The sequence below is a fragment of the Chaetodon auriga genome, chromosome 13 (genome assembly GCF_051107435.1).
Source record: "Chaetodon auriga isolate fChaAug3 chromosome 13, fChaAug3.hap1, whole genome shotgun sequence".
Classification (NCBI taxonomy): domain Eukaryota; kingdom Metazoa; phylum Chordata; class Actinopteri; order Chaetodontiformes; family Chaetodontidae; genus Chaetodon; species Chaetodon auriga.
In genome coordinates, this window is record NC_135086.1 from 20,102,529 (window position 1) to 20,120,740 (window position 18,212).

The following is an 18,212-nucleotide window of genomic DNA, read 5'->3' on the forward strand; positions in this document are numbered from 1 at the left end:
TGCTGACTAAGATATATGAATCAGTCACTTCTGTGGATCTCAATAATATCAAGATAAAGCAGCCTTCATTGGTAAATGTATGATGCTAATATTTGATGCATGTCAGTGAAATGTCCCTAACAATGATACTAATACCTAACATGTGCAGGTGCATGTCAGTGTGTTCAGGAGCTTATCATTATTCCATGAGAGTTTTTCCTTCCACTCTGAAATATGTTCGTTGATGAGTCTGTGTGACTCTGCGATGCCTCCGCCTTTCCCCGCATGGCAGCAACTTAATCCCTAACTAACGGAGACTGTCCCCAGGCTCTCCATTCAGACCGATCACCCCAGTCCCCTCTCCACTGCCTGACCTTTGACCTTGCAGGGAAATGATAATGAACGGAGGAGGAGGAGGAAGAGGAGGAGGAGGAGGAGGAGGGTCAGTTCATGTGAAATGACCACAAACAACAGGAACTCTCTGTTTGTTGTAGTCTCTCTTTTAACTTCATCCAACCAACAGAAAAGTATCTGTTGAAGGAATTGTCATGGAACAGAAATGACGAAGATGAACAAAAATAGACTGAAAGTGAAGAACAACAACAACAAAGAAAAAGGAGAAGAAGAACAAAATCAAGCGTCATCATCAACTCCAGGGGCCTGTACCTCAAAGCGTGGCTCTCTTTGCGTTCCCTGGCCTCACTGAACCTAACATTGATATTCCTGCATAACCAGTGTCATAAAGCTGGTTATCAACTGGCTCTGTAAACTCTGGTTTTTCCAAGAGAAGAGAGAGGAAGAAAAGTAGTGATATGGTCTATCTGACTGAAATGTTGTGTTTGTAATCGTGGGAGATAATCATTGTCTTTCTAGTACAATAGAGGGTATAGTCCTTTTTTTCCCCGTTATCATCACAAAGTCGCCTCATGCTATTTGGAGTGCAGTGATGAGTAAGAGTATAAGAGTCAGGAACCTTTGCACAGTTAAAATTAAGCTATACTCTTTATTATTTTTTTGGTGTTGCAAACTATCCCTCCATTTTTTGGTAGCTCTGTTTTAAAACAAGTGGTAAACCTGTAACAGCAAAATTATTCTAATGACATGTATCAGATGCTCTTAATTACCTGTGACTTTATTGGAAAGGCAGTACTTTTGTCAACATGGGATCCTGTTGGAATGATGACTCTGTTTTTTGGTCACATTTTGATCTGATCCTCTGAAGGAAACCTGCAGGTTAGCCGTGCAGCATAGGTTACCATGGTGATCAGCCCTGGTTAAAAATGAGCCAGCTCATGATACTGCAAAGTTAAGGCCAAAGGTAGCTGACTAATTCACTAATGGGACAGAAGATAGATAGCAACAAAGATGAAGATCAAACAAGACGCACCAAAAAAAGTTGCAGTTGCAAGGAACACGCTGTTTTTAAGCAGCCTATATGAAGTGGAAAGTGGTTCAGTATTAGAGTTCAGTATTGAGCAGAGATGCACTGAGCACAGTTTGGCTGTGACTGACTAATTCTGCTTCACCTCCAGTGCCCTACTTCCTATCAGGCTCCTGGGCCTTTGGGCAGTTCAGGCGGGGAGGGATTAGAGGGGATGCTGGTGTGCGGGGCCGGGCCAGCCTGCAACAACGCCAGCAGCGCTGTGAGCCGGTGTCGCCAGAGCGATCTGCCAGGTACGCCACGGCGGATTAGAGCCACTAGTGCTGGCACTGTGAGAGGGGCGACGTGAGGGGACGTGTCCCACGTAGGCCTCACCTCGCAGGAGCATGGCTCCAGAGAACCATGGGAAGAATGTCTGTGGTTGTTTTTTTTGAGCACAAGAAGGTGGATGGCAAGACAGCAGCCGAGGAAGACATTTAAAGACACATGGAGAAATACCTTTAAAGGTCTTTGATCATTTTAGATCTAACAGGGTATGAGTTAAACTGTGGAGATTTTGATTGTGAGGCTTTGATTGGCTCAGGTTAGTTAATTGTTAAGAAGTTGTTGTAGCCTTTTCATCTTATATCTGTAGCACTGTAGCACCATCTGCTGCCATCTGGTAGTGAAGGGAAAAGCTAAATTCAGCATTCGAGGTTCAGTTCAGGTCTATGAGGACGGACAGTCATTCAAGTCATCAGAGCTCCTGAAGCAACTTCATTACAGACATCCAAGAGAATTACTTCAACCATTAGAAATATATCTAAAATTTGGATTCTTGCAACCATGTTTCAAGTTTACAAAGGAGTCCCATTTGCATGATTGACCTGATCTGAGCACGAGTGGCTGCCCCTTATCAGTTTTATTGTTGTTTCCTGTTATTGATAATGCCACTTGCAGTGTGCTATCCCAACCAACCAACATCATGGTTAAGCATTTAGATATGACCAAGCAATTATTTCAATTACAAAATCAGAGATGCACAAATCCATAATAATTTGCCATTTTTTAATGTTTTTCTCACCAGTTATTAAGTCAGGGCTTACATTAGTGAGTCACTCATCAGTGACTTAGTCATGAATGCAAACTTGAAACATGGTTGTAGGCAACAATTTGAAACACATTAGGCCAAATTAGTAAAAAATTTTTTTGCTTTTGCCTATTTACTAATAAGGTTAATGAGGCATACCCTGACTCATCAGATGTGAAATCAGTGATCAGCCTGGACCTTCTCCTGAAAATTACAACTTTCTATATTTTTGACCCATTTTTAAATATAGTGTTTTTCTCTTTATACCATGCTTGAATGTATGACTACACAACTGCTCATATTCTGTCTTTATCATTCTGTGTTTTTCTGTGTAATATGACCATCAATTTTTTTATGTTTCTCAACAATTTTCATTTATTCACATTTTGTTGTTACTATTTTTAAATAATTTTGTTTATTCATCTGACTGTATTTGTCTCTCTTTTAATAAGATGCTGGTGGCCCCGTCTTAACTTTTTATTATGTTTTTGCTTGTGTCTGAACTATCAGACTATCATTGTAATACTTGTCTGACCTACCTCCTATAGTCCCATCAGATGAGTGAGTACCCCTTCATCCTAGCCGCTCAGTAGATGAGATGGTCTTCATGGAATTGTTAAAACACAGTGGCTGTGGTGGATGTGGTGTGTGTGTGTGTCTGCACATGCGGGTCTGGGATGGATCACTATATTTAGGTTTGGTCTTTTTTCAAAGCTGGACTTGTCCAAAATGTATCAATACTTTTAGACATCTCATTTCTATTTTTCAACTAGACTGCTAGCTAGTTTCCTACTCTTTAAAATGCAATACTTTGTGTTAAGGTCTTACAGTTGACTGGAGCTGTGCAGACAGAAATGTAAGAGATATACGTGAACCAACGAACATGTATGTATCTGTATGAGATCATGTGGCCCCATAAAGGGGATTCTTCTTTCCTTAAAAGCATTGTGGCTTATGGGTAATTCAGCTGTATACACTCTTAGGAAGACATGAGGTAATCATTTCGACTGTTGGAGCTTTTTCACTCTCATCAGCACACAACATGAAAGATGAGTTACTTTTGAAGACGGAAGAAAAATGACTGTTGTGCAAAATATGCAAAACTTTGTCAGGACTCTGGATGTGCTGAACTCAACTTGCAGACTGATCTGTTTTCCAGACTTCTTCATGTGTAACCTCTGCACTGTGGAAGTAATACATTACACCACCCTCTGTGTTGATTGGCTGATGATGACATCACCTCTGCAGGGCTGAGAGGAGACTTTGCCATGACAACCAGTGTGCACTATTATTGGATTTCCCTCTTCAGACTGTTTGGAGACCTCACAAGGAGACTCACACCTGTTTAAGTGCTCACACTGTGGAGAGCGGCGGGTTTCACAGTCTGAGCTGAAACAAGAGGTCGGCAGACACAGAGCAGCGTTACAGACCTCAGTGAAGCTGCTCCGACATACGATGATGCCGCTTCAAGGAGTCCTGAGAAACTTTAGGATGGATTATCTGAATGTTTTAATTTAGAGATTACTTTAACATCAAGATACAACTCTTTAATGATGATTACGTCACTGGATGGAAATCCCACATTTAAATTCAGTCTTCAACCTGAAAATTCCACACAAGAGGGCAGCATTGTGTCGCATTAAAAGACTAAAAAAGACGGCACAGTCTGCTAGGAGACAATGACGGATGATAGCTTGCGTTCCTCCTTAGACCTCGAGGTCAAAAACTCGAACTTGAATCTTTATTTAGCAACAAGACAGATTCAAAATCATCTTAAGACCAGTTTTTTTCTTATTATTAGTTTTCAACTGGAAAGCCCCTTCAATTCTCCATATTTGCATGAAATAGGTATGGAGCATGTAATCCCAGTTTCCCCTTTTTTATTGAGGAGTTGAACCACTTATGTAAATAAACAAATTTGCAGGATCCTGTGTGGTGTATGTAGACTGACAAAGGTTAGGTACTGAAGGAATTCAAGTTTAAGGTATTTAAGGTAACTGTTTAAGCTGTTTGAAGGGATATTTGCCCTTTGATGATTCCTATATAATTTTTTTGTGAAATTGGCTGTACTGCTCGGTAACTGACGATCTACAGAATAGCAAAATGGGCAAAAAGCAGTTGACTGCATTTACTACCTTGGCCTGACTTTCAATATCTTCTTCCATCTTCTCCAGCTATTAAAATGTAATGTGAAACCACTCAGAATGACAAACCCACAGAAAATGTTCTCTACTGCTTTTCCATTTTCAGCCCCTAGTTCTGGTTTTATGGCTTGACTGTTTTGGTTCAGTTTCAGCTCTCTCATCAACCTTGTTTCCAGCAGCTGCTGTTTTCAGCAAACACTCTGACAAACCCACTATGCAATATCTGACACAGCACCAAGCAGACAAATGAAGAATCTGGTCAGCAAAGTGGAACATCTGGAGGAGATGGTGGAGACCAAAGCAGAGCTAAAATGAGAGTGAATATTAGACTTGCATTTATCAGTAGGACAGAAATACAACACTAAATGAATAATGTCACTGTTTCTGTGAAAGTAGGAGACTATTTAACATATGTTTGACATTATGTCAGTGCTGTGTCTGTCAGCTCGTTACTGAAGTTCTGCTGCCCCCAAATGGTCAAAAATGCAATTACAGGTAGTTTCTGCAGAGTATTTTTATGTTTTTGGTGAAGTTTGCACCTGAGTGTTTGTATTCCAGGCCATACTATGACTCACCTGTGCATTCATTTACTGTGTATGGATGGCAAGAGAAGGCACAGTTCCAATCAAATAGAGAAAATCCTTAAATTGCAAGACTACAAGTCAAACTTCAAGTTCACAGTACTGCAAGTCATACATTTAACTCAGTGCCAGTTTACCAGCTTAGCTGCTTAGCTGCCAGAGTGTTTGTTGCTAATCAGGAGCCACACTGAGGTACCAGCTGACTGATGCTGTCAGCTCTCTGACCCTTATCACACACTCTGGTGAATTCTGCATGGAATACGAAATAGCTTGTCAGTCACTTTGCTGTCATTCTCACTAACTTGACAAGCTACTTGGGCCTTCAGACACTGCTTTATCTTGAATCTGTAGATTCTGTTGTTCTGTTTGGATATGTTCAGTATGTAAATACGGTTTACTATATTCTAACATTAATGCTCACCCCATAATAGCTGTTTGGAAAAAGACTTTACAATAAATAAAATGGAGAGTTAAGGTTTGAAGGTTGATTTAAAGTGGTAGTGTGGAGCACACATGACGGAGAAAACTGTTTATTGAATAGTGTCTCTCTACACAGCTATGTGATTGGTCCTTTAAATACTTTCATTTACCTCTATATAACCGGACATTTACAAAGCTTACTTCTAAATGCAAAAAGGCAATATTCACAAATACATGAGAACATCAAATAGACTTCATGCTGAGCTCCGCTTTATACTGCAGTCATTTAGATTTACTATCAAACACTAGGGGGCAGAGTAGAGCTGTGGGACTGTCTCAGGCCTGAAGTCTGTCATCACTGTTCAGAGTGAGTCCTCTGAACTTCCAACAATAAATCAAATGTAGAATTCTTGGTCTTCTTCTTCTTCTCTCTTGTCTGCCTCTTCAACTGGTGCACTAACAATGCTGCAACTGTCAGACTGGTTTATGGAAACATCACTGAGGGACGGTGCACCACTTGTGTTCACACTGGTGCTTTGGATACGCAACCCCAGCAAGGTAGAGGGAGTATTGGTGGTGAAGCTGTTTGGAGTCCGGCCCAGTGTGGCTGCTCTGTAGGCGTTCTCTGGGATGCCAGGAGACAGGGAGGGTCCCATGTCTTCTGGTGGCGCCGATAATGGCCGAGAAGTCTGTGGCAGGCTGGATTTGATGTATGCCGACACCACTGTGAGGTCCACACTGCTGCCTGGATTTACTTTGTCCCCTGTGTCCACATCTGTCTCCTCCGCCCCAATCAGAGCGTCCACGTTGAGGCGGAACGGTGGGACAAGGGAGGAGCTCCTGTTGAGGGAGTGGCTCCTGTGATGGTGGCTGGGAGAAGGGCCAGGAGAGGAGCAGGTGGAGCGGGAACTGGCTGAACCCAAGTTGGGTAGGGAGAAGAGGGAGCTGGACCGATGGCCCCTCCACTGGGTCCTCCAGCTGTCCGGATGATGCCTGTCAGCCCACTGCTCCTGCTCATCTGGGTCCTCGCAGGACAGAGGGTGGGAGCTGTGAGGGGTCTGGTGGACTCTGGGGCGGGATGTTGCCCGATGGTGATGCCGGCGGTTCCTGTAGGAGGCAGCACTTCGGGTAAAGGTGGATGGAGCTGAGGCTGATTCACTGATAGCAGAGGGTATGTGGCAGGGATCGTGTTGGTGTTTGAAGTGTGCGCCTTGGACCTGAGCAGGAAGGAAAAGAAAACCTATTAGTGTGTGTGTGTGTGTGTGTGTGTGTGTGTGTGTGTGTGTGTGTGTGTGTGTGTATAGAGAGGGGGTAGAGTATATATAGTTTATTTGACTGTGTTTGTCAGTTTATCAGACCGTCTAATGTGAAGTTTATACTAGAGGTAAACTGCAAAAAAGGCTGTTCAGGAAAGTCAGAATATTTTCTTCTAGGCTGATTATATCTCATTTGTTCTTCTCAAAGATAAAAAATAATCTTGTAAAGCACTATTTTCAATATATTATTATACTTGTTTCAGCTTACAAGAACAAGTGAATAATTATACTCACATGTCAAACATCTGCTAAGAGAATTTCAGATGGGGTTGCTTATTTCAAGAATCTGAACAGTCTTAAAACTACTTGTACTAAAACAAAATGAATTTGTTAAGTATCCATAAATAAAATAAATATATATTTTTCTTTTTCTTTTGTTGCACTGCTCGACAGGCACAGTCTTCACTGAAACACCATAGTATATATCTCATTAAAAAGAATAGCTACCTTATTCATGGCAGACATTTTGATTTGTCGCAGCAGAAAAAGCACAAATGGAACCAATAACATTTGCTGGCTCCGTTCCATTAAGTGTCTCAGTAAGCCATGACAGTGAGCCAGAAAACCAAAGAGCAGGGACTTGGAACTGGCTAATCTGGAATACAGTGCTTATTAATGTTATTGATCGCACCTGTGCCTTTCCTGCTGTGAAAAAGACGTATAATGGTACATTAAAAGCATACTTCAAGACAAGGATTTGAGGCAAACTGCAGTACTAGTATCACAAAACCACCTGATTCTAGAAAATTCAATTTGCATATCGACACTTCACTCCACCACTCATCATGTCAGTGAATGGAAAGACAAAGAAGTGCAGTTTGACCAACTGTGTTGCATCAGTGAGGTTCTCCAACAACTGCCATTACAAACAATTTATTTATTTTTGGTCATTTATTGTGCCCATACCTCTAATTCATCACTTACTGTATACCTGTAAACCATCAACAGTCATATCTCAGTTACTAAACTAAACTAATCACAAAGATAATCAATGAATAATTGACATTGAGTGCTTCGCAACTGAGCATAAAATGACACGACACCAACATGGGGAAATATAGTGTCTGCGCTGCCACTATCAAGTCCTATTGACCAGAGTTCTGTTTCCTCCATTGGTGCTAGTAAATTTCTAAAGATGACACAGCATTTTGCTGATGCTTGCAGCATCATTCATGATCTCTGAAAAAGCAGCTTGATAAGATTTTTGTCAAATACTTTGCTTGTTTGTAGACGGGGACTACTGGAGTGTAAGAGAGCACGTCTTTCTCCCATCTTGTATGTACTGAAGGGGTAGTTCAGTATGAGGTCACAGGGGTTACAAAGAAGGGAGGTGCATGTTCGAGACTGCTAACTTCTCCCCGTAGGGCTGTCATGCAACCAAGCACTCCTCACGCGACATGCAGGCAGCAAAGTGAAGGAGGAAGGGGTAGGAGGGAACCCGGGGGTTTACAAAAGCCCCCTCAAACTCCCTTTTCTAAGCCCGGCCACTTTATGAATCACACCAGCAGCTGGAGAATTCATCAGCGTCCAGAGGAGCCCCAAGTGTATCACACCTCCATTTACAGAGCAAAGTATCTCAAAGCACAGACTGCTGTTCAGAAAACCCTGATACAAGACAGCTCTACAGTCTGATTATCATCATCAAAGTACCAGGTCTGGAAAAGTAAGAAGCAATATGGTAGATTCCCTGGTTCTGACACAAATGTGGAAATGTTCTTTATTTAACATGAAGGGCAGCTGCAGCAGGATTCATTTCATTACTCTGTTAGTTCAGTCTCTCCGCTATGTGTTCCTTCTCTGCAAGGGTTAAAATGCACGTGTCGCTCTCGATGTTGATAGTTTCTCCATGTTTCTGTTCTCATGTCTGTTCTGTCATCCGGCTTTCCAACCAAACAATACAAACAGAGGCAATAACTTTCCACACAGCAGCCTCAAGACAATAATTTCCAGGAGCACAGGAAGGGAGGCGGGGTCGCAGATTTCCATATGTTCATGCTCAACGACAGTAAATGTCATGGAGGCAAATCTTAGTTTCCTGAGAACAAGAGTTGAACTGTCATTTACCACATCTGTCTGATTTCTAACATTAACAAATATTCCTCATCCTCTGGGGATCATGAATGCCTGCAAAACTTGATGGCAATTCATCCAACAGATATTGAGATATTTCAGTCTGGGCCAAAATGGTGGACTGAGAGACAGACCACAGCCACGCCCTGAGCATGGCTTGCTGGTTACTATCTTGGATAAAAGTGAAAAAGGTTATTCCAAAAAATAGAACGAAAAAGCACCAAAAAGCTGTTGATTGTTGACTGTTGCCTCTAGAGTAACAGCGAGGCACTCGTTAAGCAAATGGCTCGTTAAGGGGAAACCTGTTTCTGTGAGTGTCTGTTGAGTGGATACTCTGCTGACTGAGAGGCAAACAATCACACCAGCTCTCTCATTATCTGCTGCTTTGGACAAATAGTGGGTAAGACAGCGTTCCTTCCTGATTTTCATAATTTACTGTTTTGGTTCACTCGCAGCTCTCGTCTTTTTTTTTTTGACCACAGCTGTTTTCAATGAAGTGTACACCACCTGCTCAGCAGAACACAGCAGACACACAGTTTGTGATTAGCAGATGAACATAATGGAGAATTTAGCTGCTAAAGAACCAGATATTTTTCTCAGGAGACCAAAAACAGAGCAACTCCTGATGGATACTGGAGTTGCATCAGGTGGCCGGAAACACTCTAAATGAATCTTAATGTTGCTCCATAACTGCTGGATATGATAAATAAGCCACCATTTGCTGTCAAAAAACAGTTACTGCAGGTTTACAGTTAAGACCTATGGGCTTGGTAATGTATTGTGCAAACGAGGGTCCTCACAAGGATGAAAGTACAAATGTGTCGGTGTGTCTACAGAAAAAAGTGCGACAGTGTAACAAGGCCCCAGTGTTTTCCTCCCCTCCCAGTCAGTGTCTCTCCTCTCTGATGAACCACCTCTGCTTCACTTCTCTCTCCTCTATAGTCCTCTTCCTCCTGTTTACCCTTCTCTCACTCTCTTCTTCACTTTGTCATTTTCTCTTTCCTCTGAGGCATGAAGCGGTCGAACGGCTGCATTCTTATCTCTCCCACACAGGAAAGAAAGGAGCAGTGAGTGTTGTTGTCTACTTTTTATGTTGTGAGGGAGGCACAAGCCGCAAACAGGATGAGTTTTTGGTGTGTGTGTGTGGATGTGTATTACTCATGTTGTGGGGACATAAATTTGTTTACACAGTCACATTGTGGGAACTTACCGTCCGTATGGGGACAAAACACAAGGTCTCACAACATAAATCACTTAATTTTAGGGTGAAAGCTTCAGTTAAGGTCAGGATAAAGTTAGGTTTAGGTTTAGGTTTAGGTTAGGGTTAGGCAAGTAGTAATTATGGTTATGGTCAGGGTAAGTCTCCAGAAAACGAATGTACGTCTATGTAATGTCCCCAGAAACTAATGGAAACACGACTCTGTGTGTGTGTGTGTGTGTGTGTGTGTGTGTGTGTGTGTGTGTGTGTGTGTGTGTGTGTGCGCGTGTGCGTGTATATTGTTAATCCAAAGATGCCGCAGGTCATCTGCACACACGTTATTTACTGAAATTATTTCTGTGCATGTCTGGGTGAAAGTGTGTGTGCCTCCGTCAGCTAATAGGACATGACAGGATCTGTCCAGTTTCCCGTGCGGATAACATGCTACAATGCCGGTGAGGAGCCGCAGCAGGGGGTGCTGGGTAATGAGGTTGTTGACGTGGCGATGATCAGACCCTTTACTCTTGTAAGCTTTAGTTATCTTGGGATAAGCAAGGTCAGCCAGAGACCTGACCTCAGCAAGCCAAAAACAGCACAAATGAACTCTAATCCTCAGTTGCACCATACTGCAGAAAGCACAAAATCTGTGATTTAAGTTAATAAATGAAATTCCTCATCTGCTCAGCAGTTTGGTTGTGGCTGTTGCTTCCGAAGCTTTGACTCTTTGACTATCACAGCTGAAACAAGTCAGCAGAAAACATACATTCAACCATTTTTATTATTGACTAATTGCGTCAGTCATATTTTAAGCAACAAATAACAACTGTTCAGTGTGACATTGAGATAAATTTGACAAAGGGCAGATTAATTGCCATTTATTGCAGCCCTAGAGTCCATAATATGCCACCACACACAAAATGTACCACAAAGATGCATTTTTGTTCCCATTCCACAGACCTGAAAGATAATAATGTGATGAAGTTGGAGGAGTTCTTCGGAGCAGCATTCTGAACATGAAAGTCTCATTTTCTGTACAGGCTATGTTAGAAGACTACACAGACCCTCTTTTGAATAACTGACATAAACCTTGAACAACTGTATCAGTTTCTTTGTGACAATGAAACAGTTCAGAATCTGCTGCAGCTGTGAGAGTCTTCACCTTATTGGGGTTTGGATTTGGTATATTTGGAGCCACTGGCCATACCAATCTGACATCGAGTGACATTTTGGGAAATTCCCTTACTTCTACTTCACTTCTGGCCGAGAGCTGGGTGAAAAGATCAGTACCACTCCTCTATTTGGCTGCTGCTTCATTTAATTCTTCCCTCTGTTTCTAGTCTTTGTGCTAAGCTAACTGACACATACAGAAATACAGTGTTGCAGCACAGAGGACCGCATGACTTCAGGACAGGTGGCAGTTAAGCATCATGCATATGGTCCATTGTCATGACAGATTAGTTTATTGTTTCGCTCAGTGCTGTTCCAATCCCAGTAATGGACTAATCGGCTTGAACTTTCAAAACTACTAATCTGCCACCGCCTGGACACATATCACCTCTGAAACTGATACTCTCCAAACAAAGACCATTTTGTGTGTGCGTGTGTGTGCGTGTGTGTGTGCATGCGTGCGCGCCCTTAGCTGAGTGAGTGTGTGTTCATTCACACACATTTTCTAATGGCATACATCTTTGTGTGATCATTGTGAAATAGATGTGAACGTGGCAACTTTGTACAGTCTGGATGAAGTATGTTCAGACGATGATGGATAATTTACGTTTGGGTGGATGGATTAAAGACGGACGCAAATTAAGGAGACTCAAACCTGCTTCGTCTGCTGTATGACTGTTATTTTTGGCTGTAGAATCTGTTTTACATCCCTCTGTGAACCATTTTTTTCTGACTGACATTTTTCTTACAGACTGTAGACAGAACAAGTAAAACGTCCTTCTTTCTATGTTTATTTTGTCCTGCAACTTCGGGGTACAGTGCTCTGACTGAGAACTAATAATAGATGGATAGCGGACCCAAAACCATTCCCTACTTACTCTAAACTTACAGAAAATTCCCAAAATAGGATGATAAAGGAGGTATTTATAGCACAGACACCCATGATTTATTTGGCACAGGAAAAAACTGCCACCAGCTGAAAGCACTCACCTGCAGCAAGATCTTATTTCCATCGTAGTCCTCCGTCTGCCAGCGGACCTCACTGATCGGGCTGCAGGGCTGTGGCAGCAGGGGCACCAGCGCCCCGACATCTCGTACCCTGACCTCCATCACCGCTGACTCCAGCACCACTGGACTCTGACCTCGCGGGAGCCTCTTGAATGACAACTGGATCTCCATATCCGGGTTGGAGTACACCACAAAGAAACAAAAGTCCTCCTTCTTCTGCGCAACCCTCCGCTGAAGCAGCAGCTTGTAAAGCCGCACCATGTCAATGTAATTTTCATGTCGGCAATAAACAGTAAATCGCACAATTTCTTTGCCGTAATGGACCTGCCGCACAGCCCAGAGCGGCGTGCCAGGAGACAGGGTGAAAAAGTCCTGGCTGCATGGTGCCAGCGGCAGCATCCGCCGGCCGTTGCTGACTTTTTCAGTGTGGTGGTAGCGCCAAGGTGGCCTCTGCAGGGTGCGGTGCAGCATCAAAACCTGCTCCTCACCACCATACGCCTCCTGAAGGAATAGGATGATTGCCAGGGCCGGCTGGCAGGCTGCAGATAGGCTGCCGTTTTGATGGTGCTTGGGCCGAGGCCGCTGCGAGGCCCGCTCTGACACCCGGAAGAGCTGCAGCTCAGGGTGGACCCACGCCAGCACAGCATCAGCAGCACGCTGCAGGAACTTGCCGTGGCCGGGGTCAGCAATGAGGTGGATGCTGACTAGGAAGGGATCCTGGAGTTCCCCCATGGATAACTCACCTCCACATACAAGAGCATCAAGACAAGACAAGAGAGGGTGGCAAGGGCAAGAGGGGCAAGAAGAGAAATGAGAAGAGACAGGTATGGGAAAGAAGAGATAAAATTATAATCAGCTTGTTGAATCAGAGAGAATCAAACTAGACAGGGTTACAGGATTACAAAGAATTCAATTACAATGTAATAAAAACTTAAATTTCAGTGTTTTTACAGTGAAATCTTTGCATGGCATACAGTATGGCTACAGTTAGGAAAAGATCCTGTTTGTGGCTAAGACACTTTGGCTAAAGTACTGTATGGTTGAGGTAACTACATCGATGAATGGGTCAGATCAAGATCAAACATTGACTGTAGGTCTATGGCAGGCCGCAAACTCAATTTTCATCCAAAATGAACAGACTTCAGGGCATACTGAGGCTGTTTTTCTACTCCATTTTCTCTTTTTCTTTCCTTTGTTTACCTCTTTGTTCCCATCCTTTCCCTCACTCTTTCCCTTTTCCCACAGATCTCTCACTCCAGTCCCTCTCCATTTCACTCATCCACATCTAACTCCATCTTTTGACCAATTTCTATGTTTACCTTTCTCCCCCCCTCTCCCTCCCTTCTCTCTCTTTTCCAGCAGACCCATGTGGAGCAGGGCTCCTCTGTGGAGGCTCATTAGTGCCATTAGGAGGTCATTACTGAAGCCCAGAGGAATGTTCCAGACCACAGCACGAGCGATGCATTCAGGTGTAGCCTCCCTCTCAACCCCTGACCAGGAAAAGCTCAGCACCCTAGCACAGGTACTGCCAAACTACCACCGAAATGTTCCCAAACTACGGTCATATTTAGGCAATGTTCGCACTCTTGCACGTATGTACACAGTCACACTGTATCACCTCATCTCCATGTTCCCTCATTCTTTCTTTGTGGAACACTTTTCCTATGACTTTATCTGACTTCTCAGGGGACTTGTCCCATTTCGTCCCGCTTTGAGGCAGTTGGGAAAGGACACGCCGTCTTCTTGTCCCTGGCACAGCAGACTGTTTGGCTGTTGCCAGAATCCCTCTGTGAAACACAGAGGCCTAACAGGGACAGGTTCAGTCTCATGAGTCCCGCTGGCCTTTGCAAAAGGACAGTTTCTACTTGACCAAAGAGATGACATTTTCTAAATGTTAAGATCAGGTTACAAGGAAGCACTGCTTAAAGGGGGCCGTTCGGGGTGTAACAACACTTCAGCTCAGGGTCCAGATACACAAGACAGATGCACTTTTTAAGAAAGTTTGAATGAAAGTGAAGTGTGACGAGTGTGACAAGTATAAAATATGCAAAAACTGTTTCAAATTTCTGTTTACCTGTGGAATGTTCCAAACAGGTGTTTTTGGAGCATTCCACATCTGTGTTGCTGCATCAAATTCAGAATAAGCAGATATTTACAAAAATCAATGAAGCTGATGAGGTCAGACATTTAATATATTGTCTTTGGCAGTTTTCATTTGATCATATGTTAAAAAGGATGAGCAAATGATTACATTCTATTTTATTTATGTTTCACACTGCACCCCAACTTATATGGAGTCAGAATTGTAAAATAAAAGCTAAAAATTTGTCTCTCTCTTCTGTATGTCTGGAGAAAAGGATTACAGAGTCAGGATGTCCCTATCTGCCAGGGTTAGTGAGAAATGAGCCTGATGTTACAGTCATTCGCGCACTCATATCATTTCAAATGTGAAAATGTAATTATTTCCACAACATCATTGCAGCTAAGTGACTTGAATGTCAATCGTTGATTTTCTTCACAACTTCTGTTACTTAAAAATTGTTACAAACTGAATCTAAATAGATTTGATGGGGTGATTTGACAGGAATCAGATTCAATAAGCGGATTTAATATTGGACTCCACCTGCAATAAAATACCATCAAACCCCAACTCTAACACAAAGTGTCCTCGTGTGGCTCAGTTTGTCTGAAGAGATAAATACAGCAGGATCAAGAAAGGTCCAACGCAGGTTTAAGCTGGATGCCAGGGCACAGACATCCCAACACGCACACACACACACACAGGGCACCATGCTCATTAACGACTACTTGATCCCATTAGAATCAATGTCTATCTCCCTGACATGTATCGGGCATCAAGACACCAAACACAGGGATGATAGGGCTCTTTAAGGGTATTTACTGTACAGTACATTGTACTGTCACACAGAGAGCTTGATTTGTCTACATTAACTCCAACTATACAGTCCTGTGTATGCTTTTTCAGGAGTCCGAACCTGAATTAAGCCAAAAAGGAACAGAAACCTCTGTCCAAACTGTTAGACGTGATAAACAATAAAGCAAACAGAGCAGCAAATAAGAAGATATCATGCATTAGTTTTGCTTTGGTTCTAAAAATCTCTTCATCCTAACTCATCTTTTCATGTGTTTACCTGTTTAGCACTTTTCCTTCACTGTCTCTCTGCTGCACTCCTCCTTCATCTCATGTGTCCTCATGTCTCCAAAGTTCTTGGGAGTCGGTAACTTAAATGACTCGAGGATTAAAGAGGAATCTAAGTTTGCCTCAGGCCTCAGACAGGCTCCCACACACACTGAGGGCCACACACCCTTTTATTTCTGTCTGAACGCATTAGAATCAGTATATATCTCCTTGGTATCTCACTGACATCTGGAGCAAAACCACTATTTGAGCCACATGGATGACTGGTATCAAACTGGATATTTAAAATTCTGTAGAGTGTCTCAAACCTGGAATTACTTCACTCTTCTCTCTTTGCCTTCACGCAGGCTACTGCCAACATTTAAAGGCACACATCCAACTAAAACCAAATACACAATATATTTTCAGCACCAGCTGACTTACATCTGCTGCGCCCAACATTACAAATTTTTCAAGGACCAAAAGTTGTTACAGGCTTGGCTGGATTCTAAGGGCCACAGCGGAGACGCATCAAAAATGCAGCTTTCTCATTTATTTCAATGAGTCCACTCTGTCAGCGCAGCAGGGGTTCTGCCACAGTGGGCACTAATAAAAACAATTTCTGTGTCTGTGTTGTATCTATCCTTATCACACCCTGTCATTCTGACAACAGGATAATGATTTTGAACTTATGCAATATGCAAGGTCATCAGTCCATCATCACACACTTGGAAACTTGATCTGCACGTCCTGTGTTCCTACTTCTGCAACTATAGCTAACACGAGGAAAAACAATAGCCAAGGTTGTCTGAGGATTTCTGCAGAGGAGGTAGGGGAGACAAACATGAGTGTCATACTGTATATCCAAGTGTTTGAGGCCAGACTTTATTTTTGGTCGTGATACTTAAGTCTTCAGTGGCCTCTCTAGCCTCCTCTGAACACATGTTGCGAGGCCTTTAGACCTTTACCAGAATTAATGCAAAACATAATTAGCAGTCAACTAACCTCAGTGAATAAAGGTTAAAGTGCCCAATAAATACATCCAGACATAAATCCTTTCAAAATCAACATATTGACAGGTTTAAATGATGCAGCTTTGATCAATGACAGATGTACAGAAGGCTGAGTTGAGTTGTATTTTTTGGCATACTCGACCAAAAGATACAACTTAATACCTTATGCATTAAAGCCATTGCTTTCCTGTAGCAATAAGATTTAAAGGGAAGCTGGCACAGAGAAGAATAAATTAGAGATTAAGTCACCCCAATCCTGTGAAGGGAATGAAGGGGGTTTGTGTGTAAAGCTCTGGAGGAGTGCGTCTCTAAGCTCTTAATCCACTCGAGTCTTCAAACTGATGCACTGATGTCGACTGACTACATACACACTCCTGCATGTGCACAACCATCCTCAATACACACAAAATCCAATTGCACATGTACCTTATAGACTTTTCTAATAGGCACAGACTTTTACCTTCGCTCTGTGTTTAAGTGTTAACTGGCAACACATGCTCGCAGCCGTACACACATATGATGACGTGAGATAAAACAACACGCCTTCTAGTGGCCCCTGCACATATGAGAGTGATTAGCAGCGAAAACGCAACTAAGGCCTCTGATTGTATGCGTGTGTATGTGTGTGTATAAGTACTGCAGTCACAGCTTCAGCTAGCTTGGCCCTCAGTGTAAGTCAAAACAACTGAAGGAGGAAATTCAAGATGGGGGCCCCTTTTTGTCGTCTGGTGAAAAGAAAAAAAAAAAAAAAAGAGATGCAAGTTCCAACACTTGTACGTCAGTTTGACTGGTGCCAAGGAAATTAAAATGTAAAGTCTTGGCTATAATGTTTAAGTTCTCTAAGTTCAGTAAAATCTTAACCGCTTACTTTTAATCATTTCCAAATGTCAAACACAGAAGCTTTACTTCTGTGAGACCTTTTCTAGGTCTCCTATATAAGATAACTGTATGTGGGACATGTTGTGTACAGATTTTCTGGGCCACTTGAGGTCAGCAGAAACAAGCTGTTAGCACATCAGTGACCCATCATCTTTTAAGTTAGTGTGGAAAACGTGTGGAAAATTAAATGCTCCAATAGTAACAAATATTAGTAAGTATCCTAACTCTGATTTGTCTTATTCCTCTGTGTCATAGAGCCACACTGTTGTCCAAAAACAATGAAACAATGAACCACACTGTTGAACTGGATGACATGTTCCTTCACTACCATCAACACACCGTACAGTAGTTTCACTCCCACATTCATCTACTACCGCTGCTGGAAATACTCACTCGAGCCACAAATGTGTTATTAACTAATGTTTGAGTAATGTTTACTAAAAAGAAAATACAGACAGAGACTCTGAGATAAATAAAGTAAGAAAGCCGCCAACCCTAATGTTTCACAGAACATAAAAGCAATTAGATCAAAACGTGGAGCCACTATTTTCTGGCATCAAACCACTGCTGGTTTCAAACTTAAGAATTAGATAGATTAGATAGGTAACGACAGACTGTTGTGAGGAAAGATTAGAAGGGGAGGCTTAGTGAGGAGACCAGAGCCAGTCAACAGAGCTAGTCCAAGTTCATGCATGTCATGTGACCTTCACCATCCAAACAGACCTGGGACATGGTAGCTTGGCTTAGGAGAGACACAAAAAGCTGAAGACGTGCTAATGCTGTGGCCCTATTTAACTCTATTTTTACACAAACATAAACACACTGGGCGCTCTGTAAGTGTTTCGATA

At 42.5% G+C, this 18,212-nt stretch overlaps 1 protein-coding gene across 2 annotated transcripts in view; it reads right to left on the reverse strand.

Moving 5' to 3' along the window:
- Positions 1-5,265: 5,265 nt before the first annotated feature.
- Positions 5,266-18,212, reverse strand: part of fam124a (family with sequence similarity 124 member A) — a 28,105-nt gene continuing 15,158 nt past the window's right edge. The window contains exons 1-3 of one of the 2 annotated variants that reach the window (XM_076747092.1): positions 15,486-15,967; positions 12,316-13,076; positions 5,266-6,791 (exon numbers count right to left, since the gene is read on the reverse strand). In XM_076747092.1, the coding sequence (XP_076603207.1) occupies positions 5,970-6,791; positions 12,316-13,065 (1,572 nt within the window). In that variant the 5' untranslated portion in view covers positions 13,066-13,076; positions 15,486-15,967 and the 3' untranslated portion in view covers positions 5,266-5,969. Of the gene's footprint in view, positions 6,792-12,315; positions 13,077-15,485; positions 15,968-18,212 lie in introns of those variants that run through there. The other variant, XM_076747090.1, reaches the window with a different exon arrangement.